The 21,273-nt window shown below is 36.9% G+C and overlaps 1 protein-coding gene across 1 annotated transcript; it reads left to right on the forward strand.

The window, feature by feature from the left end:
- Positions 1 to 19,811: 19,811 nt before the first annotated feature.
- Positions 19,812 to 21,059, forward strand: LOC121369701 (FMRFamide receptor-like). The gene has a single exon (XM_041494753.1). The coding sequence runs from the start codon at positions 19,812 to 19,814 to the stop codon at positions 21,057 to 21,059; it is 1,248 nt and encodes a 415-aa protein (XP_041350687.1).
- The last annotated feature ends 214 nt before the right edge of the window (positions 21,060 to 21,273 follow it).

Consider the following 21,273-nt stretch of genomic DNA (forward strand, 5'->3'; position numbering starts at 1 on the left):
GTACTTGTAAGTAAAGTTTTTTAACACGATAGAGACGCATTTTGATGGTTTTAATGACCCGTTCGGCATAACTTGCTTTGGTTTCATTTAGAGCAAACAGCTGCGTTATGCCATGCGACATCAACAATGCTTTGACCTTATGGTTCTTGTATTCTGACCCTGAATCGGACTGAAACAATTTGGGTTTTCTGGACTCTAATTTCCAGAATTCTGTCAAAGTCTCTACCACGTCGTTCCCCGTTTTTGACTTGAGTGGTAGCACCCACAAGTACCTGGAGAACAGGTCAATGATCACAATGAGGTATCTCACCCCTTCAATGTATTTAGCCAAACTGACCATATCCATTAGATCGGATTGCCAGTGACTGTCTAACCCTTCCACAACATAGGTATTACGTGGAAACTTTCGCCTCACTTGATGTGTCATGGTATAGGTCTCTTGACCTTTCAACCATGATTTAATACGTGTCAGAGGAATTTTAAATATACCCTCTGCTTTAACAGCTTGATACAGTTTACTAGGACCTGCATAACTCCCAGGATGTTTTACATCGTAGTAAATAGACTCTAGGTACCTTTCCCACCGAGACATGGTTCTCAACTGACATACATGTCACAAAGTCATGCTATTTATAAATAACGGAAGGATACAACGCAAAATTTTATTACTAAACAACAAAAATGTAGTACATAAAATATATGACAAAACATACAGTTATGTCAAAAACATTCAAGTGTCTCACACGTGTTTGAAACAGTTAATGTCTGAACACGTTATTCACATAGGGACATCTCGGGGACAGTCCGTAATGTTCCATCACTGGGTCATCCATTCTCTGCCATCGGTAGGCACGTAGTCCACAACAGTAACAGACGACGGCATCGTGATCCCCCGTGTAGAAGAAACCGGCCTTGGCGAGCTCCCTCGGTTTCTGGCGTAACTGTATGGGCCACCACCCAAATGTCTGCATCCGTGTATAGACGTGGCGCATTTCGGGACGATGGCAAAACAGGTAACGTCTCGAACAGCAGTCTTCTTCATCCCAGGAAGCGTCTGTGTCACGGGCGGCATCTGTTTGATCCATGGCTTCTTTGATTTCACCATCTTCATCCATAGTGTCACAGACAGCATCCGTTTGATCCATGAAATGTTCTTCTTCTGGTTTGGTAGCCACTCTTTTGATCGTATGTCTTTCTGAACATTTGCAGACCAAGACGTCGTCCTCGTCGCTACTGCTGCTGCTACTAAGACTGCTCGAATATCCCGATGCCATCTTCTTCGTTCCAGATAGAGTGCAACAAGACACAAGAATGTCAGAATCATAAAACACGTCTGTTCTCTAGCACAGTCACAAAGCAAATGAAGTGTAAACCATAAATCCATTCTTTTATACCTTCGAGTTCATCCAAAACAAAACTCGTTCACCACTGGTGACACTCGTTAGGGTTGCAGAAGTTACACTGAAGAAATCCCGTCTGGTTTTGATGGTCGTCTTGCATGGCGCAGGGCACAATCGAGTTCAGCTCTGGTACAAAGTCACACATGACTGTGAAACAGCCTTTCAGTTTCTCCCATTGTTGTAGAGAAAGGAATATTCCCTTCTTCGAAGGTTTCACGGATTTAGTTTCATCACACCACCACCACTGACGCAGGTCCACCCCAGCAAAGTTCTTGTCGACGCTGACTTGGACGTTGGCACCAAGGTGTCTGAACAATTTGTCGTCTTTCCCCTGGTTTAATGCTGAAATTGTTTCGTCAATTTGGCTTTTACATCCACACAGTTCGATCCACTGTTTAAGACTAAGGACAATACCTCGCTTGGTGGGGAAAGTTTTCCCATTGTCACTGTCAAATTTCCTTATGTGAATAGCAGTGTCCCGTTTCCATAACTTGGCCACCACGTAGACGTTAGTTCCAAGTTCTAGACGGCATCTCACTTCATCACTTGTGGAACAGGCCATCTCTCTTGCACGTAGATCTGATCGTTTTCGGCGAGCGAATGACAATGAAACCGTATCTAGCCTTTTTATACTCTTTCGTGCCAGTCTAAGTAGGTCAGTAAGACGTTGCACACGGCACAGTAGGCCAGTCTAAGTAGGTCAAGGTCACTCTAAGTAGGTCAGGGTCAGTCTAAGTAGGTCGGGGCCGGGTCAGTAGGCCGTTGCACACGGCCCAGTAGTCCGTGACGTCATCAAGGTCACGGTCAGTCTAAGTAGGTCAGGGTCAGTAGGACGAGGTCACGGCACAAGGCCGTGACGTCAGCAAGGTCAAGGTCACGGAAAGTAGGTCATGGCACCATACAGGCCCGCCTACTACTCTCTAATTCTATTTTGGAGCTTGGGAGGGGTAAAACATAAAGCTATAACGAACTGTAATAGCTCATTGGAAATATATTTCACATCTTAACACAGTGGTAGTGGTTTTGTTTTAGTATTTCATTATTTAAAACATTATGTCATTTATCATCCCCTCCCTCTAGCTGTCGCCAAACGAAAAAAAAGGCCGCACATACAAATGGCGAGTCTATAACAAGACTGGTGTTTGTACACAAGCATTTGTCATGATAAATTCCAGACATCTTGTTTTCATTCGAGAAACTCGGCGCGAGGCGTCTTTCATGTCAACCCGCCAGTCTAGACCACCCGCTACATAATTTCCTAAACACATTTGCAATTAACAAAAGACAATTAGTCCATGATCCAGACCGAATCTGAGTATCAAATTGGTGAACAGATCCAACATAGATTTTTAGTTAGTCTGATATCTGAAGTGTCCAAAATCACTTGATGGAAATTCGGGATTGGTAGCTAAGTGTATTATGGCAGCTATCTTTAAAGATGGCTACAGAATTTAGGCCAAAATCCCACATATCGGCAAAATTATCATAGTTCACTATCAAAAGTGACCTATGGACATGCATTTTGACTTATTTTGTTCGGTTTACAATTCTCTATTAGCTGAAACATATATTTTAATATTAGTTTATAATGTATTTACCAAAATCATGGTACTGTATGGGGATAAAGGGCATTTTTCTAATTTTGTTCATGATGCATCTTCAAACGTGCCAAAATAGCACTTAGCTACCAATCCCGAATGTCCCATCAAGTGATTTTGGAAACTTCGGATATCACACTAACTAAATATCTATGTTTGATCTGTTCACCAATTTCGTACTCAAATTCAAAATGTTGAAGTCTGACTCAAGGACTAAATCACGTTTTGTTTACGGAAGATGTAAAACGATTATCGGGCGATGTGCTGTTTCGCTAAAAAGTGTTGGAATCAGTCTGATGCATTTATACGGTACTCAGTAAGGAAGGAAGGAATGCTTTACTTAAAGGGACATTCCTGAGTTTGTTGCATTGTAAGAAGTTTTCAGACTAATAAAATATTTCTACGATTAAACTTACATATTAAATATATTTTCTTGTTTAGAATATCAGTATCTGTATATTCAATGTGTTTCTGGTCGCCTTAATATTTGTAAGAGGCCCAAACTGGATTTTGTTTTCAAATAAATTCGTACGTACGAAAAAAAAACTATTTTTGGAAATAAAATGAAATTTAACCTAGTACAAATATACAAATATATTTTCTTGTTTACAATTTTAGTGACTGTATATTAAACATGTTTCTGATTGTTCTAATATTTGTACTAGGTTAATTTTCATTTTGTTTCTTAAAAAATCAAGTTTGGGCTTCTTACAAATATTAAGACGACCAGAAACACATTGAATATGCAGACACTGATATTCTAAATAAGAAAATATATTTAATATGCAAGTTTAATCGTAGAAATATTTTATTAGCTGGACACATCTTACAATGCAGCAAACTCAAGAATGTCCCTTTAAAAGTGTCAAGATTTAGCCACTTGATTGTATAATAAAAATAGTATTGTACCCGGTTGGTCATGTTACTTTTTCTTCAATGTCATATTGTGCTCATGTTATTATTATTATTATTTTAATACTGTAACAAAGGTTACTGTGTTGCTAAAAAAACACATCGATTATTCTAATGTGGATTATAGTAATTTGATGTTTGGCTGTTGTAACAAAGCGTTTGCTGCGTTCAAAACGATTGATTGTTCTATAATGTAGATGACAACCCTGCAATTGAGAAAATGTCCACGGCAAAAAGAATACCGTTGAAAACAAATCCATATAGTCGATAGCAAAAAACATCTTTGGAGTTGCTATCTCCGCGGACAATTGCAGGGGTTGGTTTACAGCATTTTTTAAAAACTGTTTAACAAAGGTTTTATTGTGTTCAAAACCATTGATTGTTTACAATGTGGGCTATAGTAATGTGTTGTAACAAAGATGTTACTATGTTCAAAAACCAATTGCTTATTATTTGTTTGGCTATTGTAACACAGGTTTCAATGTGTTCAAAACCATTGATTATTCTATAAAGTATAATGTCGACTACAGCAATTTGTTCTAACAAGGGTTTTACTATGTTCAAAAACCAATTGCTTATTATTTGTTTGGCTGTTGTAACAAAAGTTTTACTGTTTTCAAAACCAAGTATAATATTGACTACAGTAATTTGATGTAAAAACGTTTTCACTATGTTAAAAAACCAAGTTTGTGTAACTGTAATATCTTGTTTCTGAAAAATAAGGGCTAGTAAGTTTTCAAATTCAGTACAATTTGTCAGTTGTTCTAGTAAGTTTTCAAATTCAGTTTAATTTGTCAATTGTTCTAGTAAGTTTTCAAATTCAGTATAATTTGTAAATTGTTCTATGTTAGCTGGTTGTGATTGCTTCAAATACTCAGTAGCTAGCTAACAATTTTCCCAGTTAATGATTAACATTATAATATACAATGTGTATGGGTCACTTTTATAATTTAAATTTAAATTAATCATGTTAATCTGATTTAGTGTGCTACAAGCTAGGTGCATCAACATTACTGTACATATAAATATGTATATTGATTAGTATAGTGTACAACAAATTAATTCAAACAAGCATTTTGAGAGTACTGCTAAAGCAATACATGTCCCCTACCGGGCCCAACAATGTTTCGTTATCTCCTAAATTCAAGGGCCATAACTCTGAAAAGTGGGAAAATTACCTTGAAAGTTAAACTTGATCTGTAAAGCTATATACAAATGATAAAGCTATATACAAAATTTCATCTTCATATCTACAGGCATTGCAAAAGTCCAGAAAACAAATTTTCACATCTTCTAAGTTCAAGGGCCATAACTCCGTAAAAAAAGAGGGTAAATTGTCATGAAAGTGAACTTGATCTGTAACAATACATTTATCTATTGCCAATAAAGATGTATTTTGTTGGGTGCCCAGCCATGTTGGTATCAGGGGTAATGAAAAGGCAGATTCTGCTGCCAAGTCTGCTTTGGATTTGCCTCATGCCAGGGTTGGTGTACCGTATACTGAGTTTAAATACAGTATTAACAAATTTATCTTTTTGACATGGCAACATGATTGGGACGGTGCGGTTGCGAACAAGCTTCATGCCGTCAAGCCGGTCTTGGGAGAGTGGCCGTCCTCCTATAGACAGGGCAGGAAGGATGAGGCAGTCTTGTGTTGTGTCCGTATCGGTCATACTTACTTGACCCATTCATTTATTTAAAAAAAAGATCCTGCACCTCAGTGTGAGCACTGTCAGTGTACTCTGACGGTAAGCCACGTTTTGGTGGAGTGTGAGGACAAAGAAACTTGGACAAACAAATGTGATGGAATCTTTTCGATTCCATCCAGAATTTATATTACAATTTTTACGCGATACTGACTTTTATTCTACGTTTTAATATTACCTACGTGTAATATTTGTATTTTTGCACAGTTCTTTACACTGTGTTTTTATTTAATTGATGTGAATCATCCTTTAATGTTTTGCCTCTACCATAGTTTGACACCCAATAGCCGATGTATTTTTCGTGTTGGGGTGTCGTTAAACATTCATTCATTCATTCATTTTAAAGCCGCACACCCTAGTTCCATCCAGCGAAAATAAATTATAATTTGGTTAATCTACAAACCTGTAACACACTTAGTTCACGTTTTTATCAAATGGAGTGAAAAAGCAGGTTTTATATCGATAAATACCATGGGAATCCCCATGTCCCAATTGCTTGAAATAATTTTGAAAGTTTGTAGATGTCGCTCGAAGCACAACAATGCCTACGTCACGACAAATTTCACAGACTTGGGGTGCGTTCTTTTTACCTCTCCTGGACATGTTCCAACTGTTCTGTCCTGGTTGTATCCCCTCTCCAGATATCGTAGGACTTAGCAAAATTATTGGTTTTAAGGGTTTGTAACGTTTTGTATTGAGATACTTACTTGTCTGAACTTTATTGTTACTGAAAATGTTCACGAACTGTGAAGAAAAATCTCACAAATGAACAACAACAAATCGGATGTTGATTGCGCGAACCGTGCACGAGAAAACAAACCGAACCAAAATGATAACGGTCACGTGGTATACCAACGTCTGTGACATTGAAATGGAAATATCCCGTCTAAAAATAGATTAGACCTTGTCTGCTCAACGGTTTTTTCTCAAACGTGCGACCGTTTTTCAGAAAAACGAAAAATGCATTTTGTGGTATTACAAACACCAGGATTACCAAAAAACACTTCAGGTGAATGGAAATGTATATTCTAAATAATAAACGGTAAGTAAAGTGCAATTTTATTTGTGAAAAAATGGGTTTAATAGCGAAAAACAACGCCGTAATGGTTAACAACTAGCCGTAACTAGGGTGTGTCCCTTTAACAATACACGATGTAGCTATACACAAAATTTCAGCTCAATCTCTCAAAGCCTTCTGAAAACAAAACATCCAGGAAAACATATGTGGGACAGACGGACGGAAGGACAAACAGACAAACAGATAAACAGAAGAACGGAGATGAAACCTATAGTCCCCTCCGGTTGCACCGGTAGGGGACTTACAACGTGACCGTTACATAAGATTCATATTGTTTTGAATAATGAATGAATGAATGAATGAATGTATGTTTAACGATACCCCAGCACGAAAAATACATCGGCTATTGGGTGTCAAACGATGGTAATGCAAATAAATAAAGTGATGATCAACATCAATATAAAAATTCAAGGTTTAAACAAAAACAGTGTAAAGAACTGTGCAAAAATACAAATACAAATATCACAGAATTTTACGGACACCGAATTTTACTCTAAACTTCAATTTGTGCTGTATTGGCCATTCCAAAGTGAATGTTACACCCCTGCACCACGGTGAGGTTACAGCACGCGCAGGAGTGTTTTGAATAAATAAATAAAATAAATAATAATAATACCACTTTTTGAATTTAAAGGGACATTCCTGAGTTTGCTGCATTGTAAGATTCTTCCCACTAATAAAATATTTCTACGATTAAACTTACATATTAAATATATTTTCTTGTTTTGAATATCAATGCGTTTCTGGTCGTCTTGATATTAATAAGAAGCCCAAACTGAATTTTGTCTTCAAATAATTTCGTACGTGCGAGAAAAATATTTTTAAAGAAATTAAATAAAATGAACCTAGTACAAATATTAGAACGATCAGAAACACGTTTATTATACAGCCACTAATATTCTAAACAAGAAAATATATTTAATATGTAGGTTTAATCGTAGAAACATTTTATTAGTCGATAACATCTTAAACATTACAGCAGGAATGTCCCTTTAACACATTCGTTATCCAGTATGAGCATGAATAATGTTGCTACGTAATGTTTCATTCCTACTTTTGTCTTACTTTTTCATAAGGGTATGCTGGACAGCCTGCTGATTACACATTCATAATCGTCACATATGTTACGATTTCTATTACACCTGTAACATTATATATTGTTTTTGTGTACATATTGTCTCGTTATGGTTACCCAGTCTTTGATGGCAGTCCACCTATAGAAGAATATGTAAGAACGATGCATCATCCTGAGAACTGACCGTTTTTCTAATGGTGAAACAAGCGATATAGTGACTCGTGGGGACATCATATTATCAAAAAAACATTTGAATCTGTATTACTCAAGCATCAAGATGAAATGCTTGCAATGCATCATGTGATTCCAGTTAAGCTGAATGATAATTAATTAAACATACATTAATTCATATGCAGAGTTCAGTTCCCAGTGAGGTGAACAAATCACAGGATCCTGGAGCAACAACTAAATGGGCGTTGTAAAAATTCATAAAACTCGAAACATATGGGACCAAATGTCCGTTGCTTCTTTCAATTGTCCTACCAAATCCCTGACCAGTGCGGGGGCTAGTGCTGGCCATGGGATGGAAACCAGATTTACAAAACCCATATGAAAACCACCATGTGAGACAGCCTACTTTAGAGTATCAATAAATGACCAGGGCTTCTACAATGGTTTTTAAAGCCACTACCCATCGGATCAGTGATTTAAACAAATTTACTAGCCACGATTAAAAAAATTCACTAGCCCTATTTTACTTTAAAGGGACATTCCTGAGTTTGCTGCAATTTTTAAGATGTTATCGACTAACAGAGACTTTTTAGCGATTGTAATTACATATCTAATATATTTTTATGCATAAAATATTAGTGGCTGTATATGAAACGTGTTTCTGATCGTGTTGATAGTTGTACTAGGTTAAATTTCATTTAATTTCTTTAAAAATTCGAAATTATTTGAAGACAAAATCCAGTTTGGGCTTCTTACAAATATTAAAACGATCAGAAACACATTGAATATACAGGCACTAATATTCTGAACAAGAAAATATATTTAATATGTACGTTTAATTGTAGAACTATTTTATTAGTCGGAAATATCTTACAATGCAGCAAACTCAGGAATGTCCCTTTAAGTTAATACAGTTTTATTAAATAATAGTAATAATAGGATATGTCACCTAAAGATAGAGATATAGCTTAAAAACACTAACATTTGGGGTGGGGGCAGGATATTCATATTTACAAAATAGACTTAAAGGGACATTCCTGAGTTTGCTTCAATGTTTTAAGATATTATTGACTAATAAAATAGTTCTACGATTAAACTTACATATTAAATATATTTTCTTGTTTAGAATATTAGTGCCTGTATATTAAACGTGTTTCTGATCGTTATAATATTTGCACTAGTTTAATTTTCATTTTATTTCCTAAAAAATATTTTAGAATATCGTAGAAATATTTTATTAGTCAGAAACATCTTACAATTCGGCAAACTCAGGAATGTCCCTTTAACAGCAACATTTCACCAACAAAACCTCACTAGCCGTCGGGCATGGCAATAGTAGTAATTTACTAGCCCAACACTGAATATCACTAGCCATTGGGGTGGGGCTACCATAATCTAGAAGCTCTGATGACCTTCCATCGGTTCTCTCGAATGCCAATCAATGATTCACGAGGCAGATAAAAGATTTCAATCGTTCAAGAACACACGGACATTTCCAGTAACTATTCAAAATATGTAGATGTACTATAAACCGATACTAGACTGTAGTAAACGGGCACTGCAAGAATGTTTTACTTGAAATATATCACATACTTCTGTCTGTTGCTCAATGTTTACTATTCATTCCATTGTAAAATGCGTGGCAGTATCTTTAGAGTCTATAGAACCGCAAAAAGATGAAGGAAGGAAACGTTTTATTTAACGACGCACTCAACACATTTTATTTACGATTATATGGCGTCGGATAAAAAAAAAGAAGAAGATAATTTTGCAAAAAGATAATTCTGAATTACACCATCTCTGCTTCTGTAAATTCAGTGCTTCCTGTCGGTCATGCAGATACTTTGTGAACTAGTTACTAGTAGTATTGTGTACGTACTTTATGGCTGCTAACAAAATCCATTATAATCTATTTCCGTCCTTATTTCTGTTACATTGACTATGTGAGCAATTACATGGTAATGATTTACAAACTAGTCGTTAACGAAGAAATTACTGTTGATTAAACGTACGCCACGCACTGAGATTGAAGAATCACGAGCTTACGTTTGGTTTGGACACCTCGAGAGTCTATTTCCTGTGAACAAAAACATCCAAGTATGTAGTAACCATGCGCACCATCACGAGTACGTTTATGGGGTAATCTACATGTACCACGCCCCTAAGTGACGTTGGTTGACTTGATAAAGAAGTTTGGTTTGTTGTTGTTGTTATTGTTGTTGTTCATACCCCGACGAACGTACAAGAAACAAGCATTCTAAGAGTACTGCTAAAGCAATACATGTCCTCTACCGGGCCTAACACATTTTCTCCTAATTGCAGTTGTGTATTTAGAAGAAAGTTCTTGACTTAATATATTCTTTCTTGATTTATAATACCCGAAAGGAATTATTATACCCTAAAAAAACTCCCGAAAACTACGTTATTAGGCCTTTTAATGCTTTCCCACCTTTTAATAATATTACATTGAAAATACGTAAATTGTTTTAATATTTTCCATAGTTTGTTTTTGCTTTTCATATAATAAAAATTTCAGTAACTGAACGTGTAATCACTCCCGTCGATATTCCAGCGGTGTCCTGTCAATTGCACGAACTATTCATACTATGTGATCACACGTTACATTATTAACGTTCTTGGTCACGTGCTCCTGTTTGACGTCATTTTTCTTATCATTGGACTTTAAAACTATTGTATGGATTCTCATCACATACTTACATTACCCATTCATTTATTCTCAAGAAGGATCCTCCACCTCAGTGTGACCATTGTCAGTGTAAACTGACGGTGCACCATATTTTGGTGGAGTGTAATCATCTGATCCAGACTAGAAACGATATATTCGAAGCAAAGGATGTGGTGGAATCCTTTAGATTCCACCCTGAACTTGTACTAAAGTTTTTAAAAGAAACTGGATTTTATTCCAAATTTATATTTACTTTTGTGTAATATTTGATTTGTAACATGAATTTTACCTTTATAACAAATGTGATATGTATTATTTTGTACAGCTCTTTACACTGTCTTTGACTTAACATTTCAAATTTCATGTACCACGCACAGCTCTATACATTGTTTTTAACTTAACCTTTTATATTTTTATTTTTACCATTGTATGACACCCAATAGCCGATGTATTATTTGTGCTGGGGTGTCGTTAAACATCCATTCAATTCAATTCAATTCACTCAGAAAAATATTTTTGTTGGTATCTGATCGTCGTCAGTGTGATGCCACGCCTCCCAGAAAATGGGACTCCTTCGAACGATGGGTATGATTGAGGTTATAACGGCACAAACGCTGTTGCTAGTAATTTTGGTATTCATTGGTGTTCATCAGAACACTATGCAATATCTGCGGAGATGTTCTCGACAGTTTAGAGGTACTAGGGATCTTCCATGTTTAGGGAGTCGACACGTGACGCCACATAAGCAAATCGTCAGTATTAAGCGGGTGCACATATGGAATCATTTGGAAATGATACGTTTAACATCCTAATACGTCTCTAAGTTAAGGCCAATCAGTGGAAGAACTGAACGCAATCAATTAGGTGATAACAAAGTACGACCATGACCGTACATCAGTACGTTGTTCTGTTACATCATCACCGACAGCGCACCAAACATTGTGTAGACAGTACTTCAAGTTCAGAAGGCAGGAGATGATCACCGTACTTTTAACAGATAAATAGTACATCTATGTAAATCACAATATTTTTAAATTTTAAAAATATAAGTCCTACTGAAATTTTATTGATGCACAAGAACTTTTTTCCGTGAGTATATATGTAGATTTTTGTCTTATATCTCCATGTGTGTGGCTTGTGTACTTTTAATACGTCGTTGAATTATTTTGTTTTATTTCGACTTATTTGTACTCAAGGTTAAGTTAATTAGCACATTCTGGTGTTTGGTCTTTAAAGATTATAGTCCGTGGGCCGAAGGGTCCCAACTTGCACCCCCCCCCCCTCCACGAATTGACTAAACTATGTTTTTCTAACAGTTTCGGACCTATATTTTAGGATTATGAATGTTAACATTGGATAAACAGGGACGCACTATGGTTTTGGAGGGGTTAGAGTGAACCATGACGCAAGATTTTTGGAATTAGAATTATGGGGTAGGGATAACAAAAATGGCCATGACTTAAGTTTAAACTGACAGTGGATACTCTGTGATCACTCAAAATATTGGTATTGGTAGCCTCTGTTCGTTGGTGTGTATATTATAATTATTGTGTCAGTATGTAAGCCAAAGGTCAAAAGGTCACATATTTCAGGCAATGCTTAAAATCTGACATATAAGCATTTATTGGATAAAGCTACAGGACATTTATAATTTAGCTGATGATTTTACTCCAGTTTATTGCACCGCTCTTTGAGGATCGTTTTCTTAGCTTAGAAGCATTTACTTAAGGATCTATCAGATGACATCCACCACCAAAGTGGATGACCTTCGTTTATCTATGTTAATGGAAAAGTGGGCGGACAGGAAGCAAACTCGACCCCAGGAAAAATGTTGACCTATCAACATTACCACCGCCATAAGTTTGCCTACGTAAACACATTAAAAGGGTAAACTATGAAGTAGGGATTTGGATATTCCTGAACCCATAAACAATAATGGATGGATTGCCGCTGGTGGACATGGAGAAAGACTGGAACCAAAGTGGTGTGATGGGGAAATCCTGGCACCTACACTGGCTGACCTACAGGAGGTCCAATACAACACAGACAACGAAGAGGAAGGCAGTGATGATGACAATTACGATGACAGCTGTAGTGACATTAATATAGCAAGTATAGCAACAGTGATTAAATATGAACCAAGATATTTTACATGTGTGTCTGTACTGTGCTCTATTGCCCCCCCCCCCCTCTCTCTCTCTCTCTCTCTCTCTCTCTCTCTCTCTCTCTCTCTCTCTCTCTCTCTCTCTCTCTCTCTCTCTCTGTCTGTGTGTGTGTGTGTGTGTGTATGGTTAACACCAATATAAACAATTGGCATGTTCATTTTCTAGTATATACATATGGTGTATTGTTACAACCATTCATAGTTCTCTCAAAGCATGACAGTATTTTTTAATTTGCTAATGTCATGCAAACCAGCTTTAAAAACATTAATGAACACTTGCACGTGCTGTAAGGTATCTATCTTACAGTTTTTAAGTTGTTAGTATACAAATAATTGATCATCAATAAAGTACTAATCAAATACTTCATTAGGTGTATGATTTTGAGCGTCACCTAAAAATCCGTGACCTTTTGACCTCTGATGACCTACTTATTGACCCCAATTGAATACATCACTGGTGTGCATGTACCTCTCACCAATATCAATATGTGGAATGTCAGCTTGTTAGTATACACTGATCTGGTTTAGTGATATGAAATGTTTTATTTCCCCATAGCTACAGCTACATTTTTGTTAACGTTAAAAATACGACCTTTTTCCATTTGTCATGCAAAAACTACTTTGCAAAATAAATTAACACTAACACTTCGGATTTGTTACAAGATATGTCCCCTACAGTTTTCAAGTTGTTAACACAAAAAATGATTGAATATTAAGAGAATACTAATCAAATAAATGCTTATATGTCAGATTTTAAGCATTGCCTGACATCCGTGACCGTTTGACCTCTGATGACCTACCTATTGACCCCAATTGAATCTGTCATTGGTATGCGTGTCAGCTTGCTAGTATACACTGATCTGGTTTAGAGATATGACCATTTGTATTTCCCCTTAGCTACAGCTACATTTTTGTTAACGTTAAAAATACGACCTTTTTCCATTTGTCACGCAAACACTACTTTGCAAAATAAATGAACACTAATACTTCGCGGATTTGTTGCAAGATGTGTCCCCTACAGTTTTCAAGTTGTTAACACAAAAATAATTGAATATTAAGAGAGTACTAATCAAATAAATGCTTATATGTCAGACTTTAAGCACTGTCTAAATTCTGTGACCTTTTGACCTTTGATGACCTACATACTGACACAATAATTATATTTTGAGTGGTCACAGAGTATTTTCTGTCAATTTAAACTAGTTATGTCCATTTTTGTTATCCCTACCCCATAATTCTAATTCCAAAAATCTTGCATCATGGTTCATTTTAACCCCTCCGAAACCATAGTGCGTCCCTGTTTAACCAATGTTAACTTTCATAATCCTAAAATATAGGTTCGAAACTGTTAGAAAAACATAGTTTAGTCAATTCGTGGGGGGGGGGGGGGGGGGGTGCAAGGTGGGCCCCTTCAGCCCACGGACTATTAATATTACTTTATTATTTGTATGTTAAAGTATTGACAGTTTTAACGAGCCAGATCCGTTTTCTTTAAAGATTATTGTTTTTTCTTAATATATAATTAGCATATGTAAACATTTAAAATTGTTGTCATAGTAACAAAAACGTTTGTTTAACGACACCACTAGAGCTCATTGATTTATTATCGGCTGTTGGATGTCAAACATTTGAAAATTCAGTCTACATTTTTCCATTACCAGCGAGGGATCTTTCAGGCTCGTAGGAACAATATCTGGAGTGGGGATAGAGGGGCAACACTCTCAAGTGGTGGTGGGGGGGGGGGGGGGGGGGCACAGGCCCTATTTTATCTTTATATAGTGTAGGGAAAAAACCTTAGTTTCGTCATATCATGGCCTTTGACATACAAGTTGTGGTGTAAACCAAATAATATGAGAATGTATCGACCGAATGCGTTTGACGCTCTAATCAAAGTACTTCGGAACCCAATTCCTAAAGATTTTTCAACGAATAGTGGGGTTTTTTTTAGGCGGGGGTGGGGGTGTTTTCAACTAATAAATACAATTTTCTGGTTGTACTTATTTATGTGCATATAGTAGAACGTCTAATGTTTACATTTTATGGTAGATTGCCGTCTTTATGAAACATTGATAATGCACCTTTAAACCTAAGGCGCAAATTCTATTTCTCCGTAATCCGCATCATTGCGAATGGTTTGAGAAGATTCCACGTATGCCTCCTCCGAACGTGTTTGCGTATCCGATCACTAGATACGTTGTGGATTATATATACTCGTACCTATAAGGATTATGGTAGAATGGATTTTACGCTTAATGGATTCTCTACAATAACCTTCCATCGTGAAATAGCACGGGACGTACGTTAGCCCGAGTACTCTGTCTGTAAGGGAGCTAGACGTACATTTGGACAGATATACGTTCTTATTTTAGACCAAGCTATGTAATTTTCTTTCAATCGCTGCCCACCAAAGAGTAGTTAAAGGGACATTCTCGAGTTTGCTGCACTGTAAGATGTTTCCGACTAATGCATTATTTCTACGATTGAACTTACATATTAAATATATTTTCTTGTTTAGAATATCAGTGTCTGTATATTCAATATGTTTCTAGTCGTCTTAATATTTGTAAGAAGCCCAAACTGGATTTTGTCTTCAAATAATTTCGTACGTACGAAAACATCTTTTTTAGGATATAAAATGAAATTTAACCTAGTACAAATATTAGAACACGTTTAATATACAGCCACTAATATTGTATGCAGAAAAATATATTTGATATGTAATTACAATCGTTAAAAAGTTTCTGTTAGTCGATAACATCTTAAAATTGCAGCAAACTCAGGAATGTACCTTTAAGAAGCAGGCCCTTCCGAGAATACCAGGATATTAAAATAATGTTCTCTGCAACAGACACTAGGAATTGCCATTCTTTAAGTGTATTGTCCGCGCACTTGTCCACCAGAATACAAAGTAGAAACTTCTTTTGATGTGAGTCTACCATTTTTAACAACGCCTGCTGCGAACGCTCGCGTTAAGAAACGTAGGCCGGTGTTGTACGCCTCGCGAGCGGAGATGATTGTTTTGGAGTTAGATGTGCAATGGATATAGGACAAAATGTCAACAGTCTAAATGCCATTGGTCAAAATGTCAGTGGACAAAATATCAACAGTCAAAATGTCAACTATTAAAATGGTACCCAGGTCAAAATATCAACTTTCAGATTATAGGCCTACACAAATTGTTTTAAAAAATTACTATTGTATAACCTTTCATCTAACCAATTAAAACACTGTGTGCATACATTTGACGGCGATAAACGTGTATATGGGCGATGGAATTTTGTTTTTAAATGCCAGTAACTCGATTATTTTATCAAAATTGCTAATCAGCCATACAACGTCAATAAAAGATCTTCTAATTATTACAAATTAGGCAATGACCAAGGAACTCGATTTTCCCAACCCTAATACATCTCTCTCTCTCTCTCTCTCTCTCTCTCTCTCTCTCTCTCTCTCTCTCTCTCTCTCTCTCTCTCACGCACGCACGCACGCACGCACACACACACACACACACACAGGTTGACATTTTGACCAATATACCACATTAATGGTTGATATTTTGTCCGCTTATATTTTGTCTGTTGACATTCTGTCTGGACACCCAGCTAAAGATAATGGCTTTATTGGTAATAGATAAAAAAAACATCGCATCACTATCCCAATTAAGGGATGTTCCAGCTTCATATTACATAAAGTTTAGATACCCGAAACCTGAACGATAAAACCGTAATACATAATCATGGCCGTATCTCTGCATAATGCAGTCGAATGGACATTTGGAAAAAGAGTGAACGATTCTAATGGTTCGTTTATAGGATAGTTACTCACGAGATCCTTTACCAGAGATTCCATCCCTCTTGCATCGTCACAATGAGGACTGCCGCTCTCAGACTAGGTTATAACATAAACAAATCGGGATTGAATAGAGCTCAATAGCATAAGTACAGCTGACATGCACTTACGAATCGCTGTCATAACAGTGGTGATATCAGGTGTTCGTGAAGGATGAGCATATCCTGCCCCACCAGTGGAACCCATCATGAGTACTGCCACCACAGCTGTCAAGTATGTCACTTCATCTAAAACAATAAAAAAATGTTTTTATGAATGTACAAGAGTTTCACCAAAGATATGAAAAGGCATGTATAAGTTAAACATATGGAATACCATCAGCCATCAGTTTGATCAGTGATGTATCGTACTTAGTAGATAGAGCCTTCAAATGTCTACTATTAAACGTTTTGATTGATCAGGAAGGGTTTGACCTCCATTCTTAATAGTAAAAAGTGTATCTATTTTCAACCATACAAAAATGTCATATTTCACTTACTGAAACAGGTTTTGTCAGCTCATTCCTTATTATCAAGACCGAACTTTGAAAAATATGTGAGTGGAAGGAAGGAAATGTTTTATTTTACGACGCACTCATCACATTTTATTTAGGGTTATATGACGTCGTAAGATTTTAGTGGAGACAAAAGCTTATTTTAGGGGCACTTCGGTACTCTTCACATGGTATGCAACTATCTTAAGATATTTATTTTAACTTCATGAAGACACCGAATAACCTGGATGCATAGTGGAAATCTCAGATCCCTGTGTAGCTGACCTGTTTTCTTTGCCTTTTCGATCAAACTAATCTAATGGGAAAACTCCAAGTAATCATTGTCAAAACAGACAGTGATGATACGAGGTTAATTCCATGTTGGAAGTTCAACAGAGACATACTCTAAAGAACTGAATTTGTCATTATCACAATCCAGGACACTAAATAACAATTGTCAGAATCATAAAGAACTTGGTCACTCTGACAGTTTTGACAATGCATTGATAGTTGGCGTTAGTGAATTGAGATGAACACATTTATGACACGACGTAAAATCTCAAGATGAGTGGCGACATCTGAAATGAGGCCTATAGTCGTCCCATCCTTCTAGAAAAATGTTCTCTTTTGTAAATAATTTCAGTTTGGTTTGATGTAAGGAGAAAAGTAAAAGTGCTTTAGAAATAACAACAAAAAATATATACTCTTTTGTATGTAATTTAGAAAACAATAACTTGTAGTAAATTCTATAGCATGGAAAAGGTGTTCCCCGTGGGAAGGACTATAGGGTGTGTTTCGTGTTGTCAAGTATGTATGGAAAATATAGGGATTTAAAGGGGCTGTGTCAAATGTTGGGGTTTTTTAATGCCCAAAATCATTTATTAATTTTTGTTTTGAAATTATATGATTATACTTTGATACATTTCAAAATAGAAAATTAAATAAAACACATTTTGTTCAATCTCGCTTGGTACCCAGTTGAAACCAATATTAAACAAATGACTAAAATATGATCAACACATCCGACTGCTTAATCGTTCGACTCTCGTAACAACCGTATTAAGTTTGCATTTACCTAAGTTTGACACCCAGTGGCCGATGTATTGTTCGTGCTGGCGTGTCGTTAAACGGTTAAACATTCGTTGATTCATGCTTATAACAACAGCTACACCCACCACAGACTCCAAAAATGGCCAGTGACCGCCCATGTCAGTAAATATTAAAAACATGAATAAAATGGTTTGAAAAAGATTAAACATCCGTGATGTTTGTGAAAATACATTATGGGAAACCTTCTTAGCTAGCCAAGGAAGCCACCATTGGTAGCGTCACAGCAAATCAATTTTCATTGCTGATAATAATGTTAATATTTTTAAAAATGTAATTAAATATTATCCACTGTCAAATGTCATATTTCGCTACTTTTAATATTATTTGTAATAACTGACTAAAAATGAATGTATTCCACATAAAATCTTTGTATAATTAACTTGAGAAAATCATATTTGCAATATTAGTAGTTAAACGAGAGATGGACGGACAGATTGTGTGTGTGTGTGTGTGTGTGTGTGTGTGTGTGTGTGTGGTAAAAACATAATTTAAAATTAAAAAACCCCAATAGTACTGATATTTGTTTGTAACGTTTTACATGCATGCAACTTAAACTTTCATCTTTACATTTATACACAAATGAATAAATACCTTTTTCTAGAAGCTTCCGTTATAGAACTATGATATAGCCTCATTCAGAAATGTACCAAGTGTACCTAGATAGTACACCTGAAAAAAGAGCCGACCTTGTATTTAAACTCTTGGCATCATACAGTAAAATGTTAAAATAATGTTTTTACTTTCCACCTTCGTTTTAACAAAAGGCGCTCCAAACGTGTTGTTTTATTACCCATTTGAAACGTGTCCGCGAATGTCCATGTTTTATAAACAAAAAAGGCCATAGAGTAGTCATTTGGGAGTTGGGTGCGTGTGCGATTAGACTGGAGCATCCATAGAGGTTTATTGTCATGTAATAAGTATGGTAATTTTTTAGCGACAATGCCAGGCACGGGCCAAAATCACCGTTTCGTATCCTGTTCTAACAGAGGTTTGCTCTTCTAACGTTAGTTTGCACGGCTATCTGTGCCACGATGAAGTGTGGTATAGTAGCCTTAAATTATGAAGATGCCAGTGTAAATTTGTTTATTAGCAGTATTGGAACAAATATTCGAGCATTAGATGTACACACGCACTCTCAACATCAAATAGCGAGATATAGACATGATGGTAGGTTGTTACTTAACTCCTAACTCAGCTGGAGTTATTGTTTGTGTTTTAAATAATTGCCATCACTCTTAATAACATCTGATGTGTCACTCTCAAACGGGTGGGGTTGTTTAGCTTGCCAACAGACATTGGTACATATGATTTGTCCAATAAGAACTCAGAAGGAGAAATTATTGATTGCGGTGTCCTTGGTTTATTTTATTACAAACGCCCGTCGGGATAATTTTAGTTCTGTTCTAAAACATCTACAAACTGACAACGCCCGATACGTTGATGATGGAGTTGAATTACGTGCACTCATATTTTCTCGTGGTCGTATTTCTGAGTGCTGGGAGCAAACAGTTATTAACTGATCAAGTGGATGCTGTCACAGCTGAAACCACGACTACAACACTAACAACGCAGTCGACCACAAATGCTACAATGACGTCTGAAGACTACGTAGAACATGACGAGTCACCCTCGACCACAAATTCCTGTTGCCATGATGATATTTCAAATAACACCACGCCAAAAACAAAATCAAAGATGTCCCTTCTCGACATGAGTTCCATACCCCGGGAAATGTATGAGGATTTCAGAGGAGTCTACAAATATCTCCAATTTGTCGTCATTTCTCTGGCCATCCTCAACAATTCATTCAACATCGTCGTGTTCACTCAGACCAGAATGAGAAGCGCAACGTCTAAAATTCTGACTTTCCTCAGCTTTAGTGAACTCGCGGTTGCAATCGTTGAACTGATCGTAAACTCGTATGCCACAGCTCTCGAGGGTCAAACATATATGTCCGAGTTATACTGGCATCTGTTTAAATGGGGCCGACTTTATGTGACCATGGTTTTTCAAAGGAGTTCAATTTGTTTCAACTTAATCGTTGCAACTGAAAGATACATTGCAGTGCGATTTCCATTAAAGGCACATCAGATTTTACGACGAAGAAGTCCCGTAGTATTCTGTGGTGCAGTGCTGGTCGTCATATTCGGAATCCACATCTTCAGTCCATTGAAACTGAAAGTGGCTACAGTTACGAGGAGGCACGTTACTCTGTACGTGTTCGGAAACTCCTTGTTATATGATCATAACCAGGCTGTCTTTGAAGGTCTGGCTTTAGCTACAAAAATAATGTTTGTCTACATTCCTCTATTCAGTTGTCTGCTCATGAATGTCCTGATGGTTCTGGCCCTGAGACAACACAGGATACAACGAAAGGCGATGCACCTCAACAGGGATGTACAGCAGCAGAGCGACAGAAGGGAAATCCTGACCACAATCACAATCCTCGTATCTTCGCTTCTCTTTGTTCTCCTGGCCTTGCCCGTCACAGTAAGCTCCATCGTACAAATAACCCACCACGATTACGGACTCTTCAAGAGAGAACACTATTTGTTCCAGTTTATCGTTTCCTTCGGCGGAATGTTGTCTCTTGTGGGGTTGTCCATGGACTTTTTCGTGTACATGATCTTCAACCGGGAATTTCGTAGAACATTCACCAATCTGATGAGGTCCTTCTTCAGACAGACCTCTAGTTGTTGTGGTCAAATCCCTGCAAGTGATGGACCTGAAACAGGACACTACATGGCGTCTGAAGGAACCAACATGAGTGTGGTGACGATGCAGGATGTAGTTACCAATGACAAAATCAGCGATGAACCAGCAGCATCGTCCATGTAGTACGATACTGACAGCATATACAGATATAATGCTGGGACCGAAATAGTGCTATACATGTAAACGGCAAACCCAGAAACAGTAGTAAGTCCATTACAACATCAAACACTGCCAGTAGGAGATTGTGACAATGTCTTATGGTCAGCAGTATAGATATTGTATTGGTGGCCTACATAATGAGACTGCAGTCGTACAAAAACCTGGCTCCGGACTGTGT

Source organism: Gigantopelta aegis, chromosome 4 (assembly GCF_016097555.1).
Source record: "Gigantopelta aegis isolate Gae_Host chromosome 4, Gae_host_genome, whole genome shotgun sequence".
In the NCBI taxonomy this organism is placed as follows: domain Eukaryota; kingdom Metazoa; phylum Mollusca; class Gastropoda; order Neomphalida; family Peltospiridae; genus Gigantopelta; species Gigantopelta aegis.

Excerpts from the sequence above, each read along its gene's own strand:
- LOC121369701 (XM_041494753.1), top strand. The coding sequence starts at position 19,812 with ATGACGTCTGAAGACTACGTAGAACATGACGAGTCACCCTCGACCACA.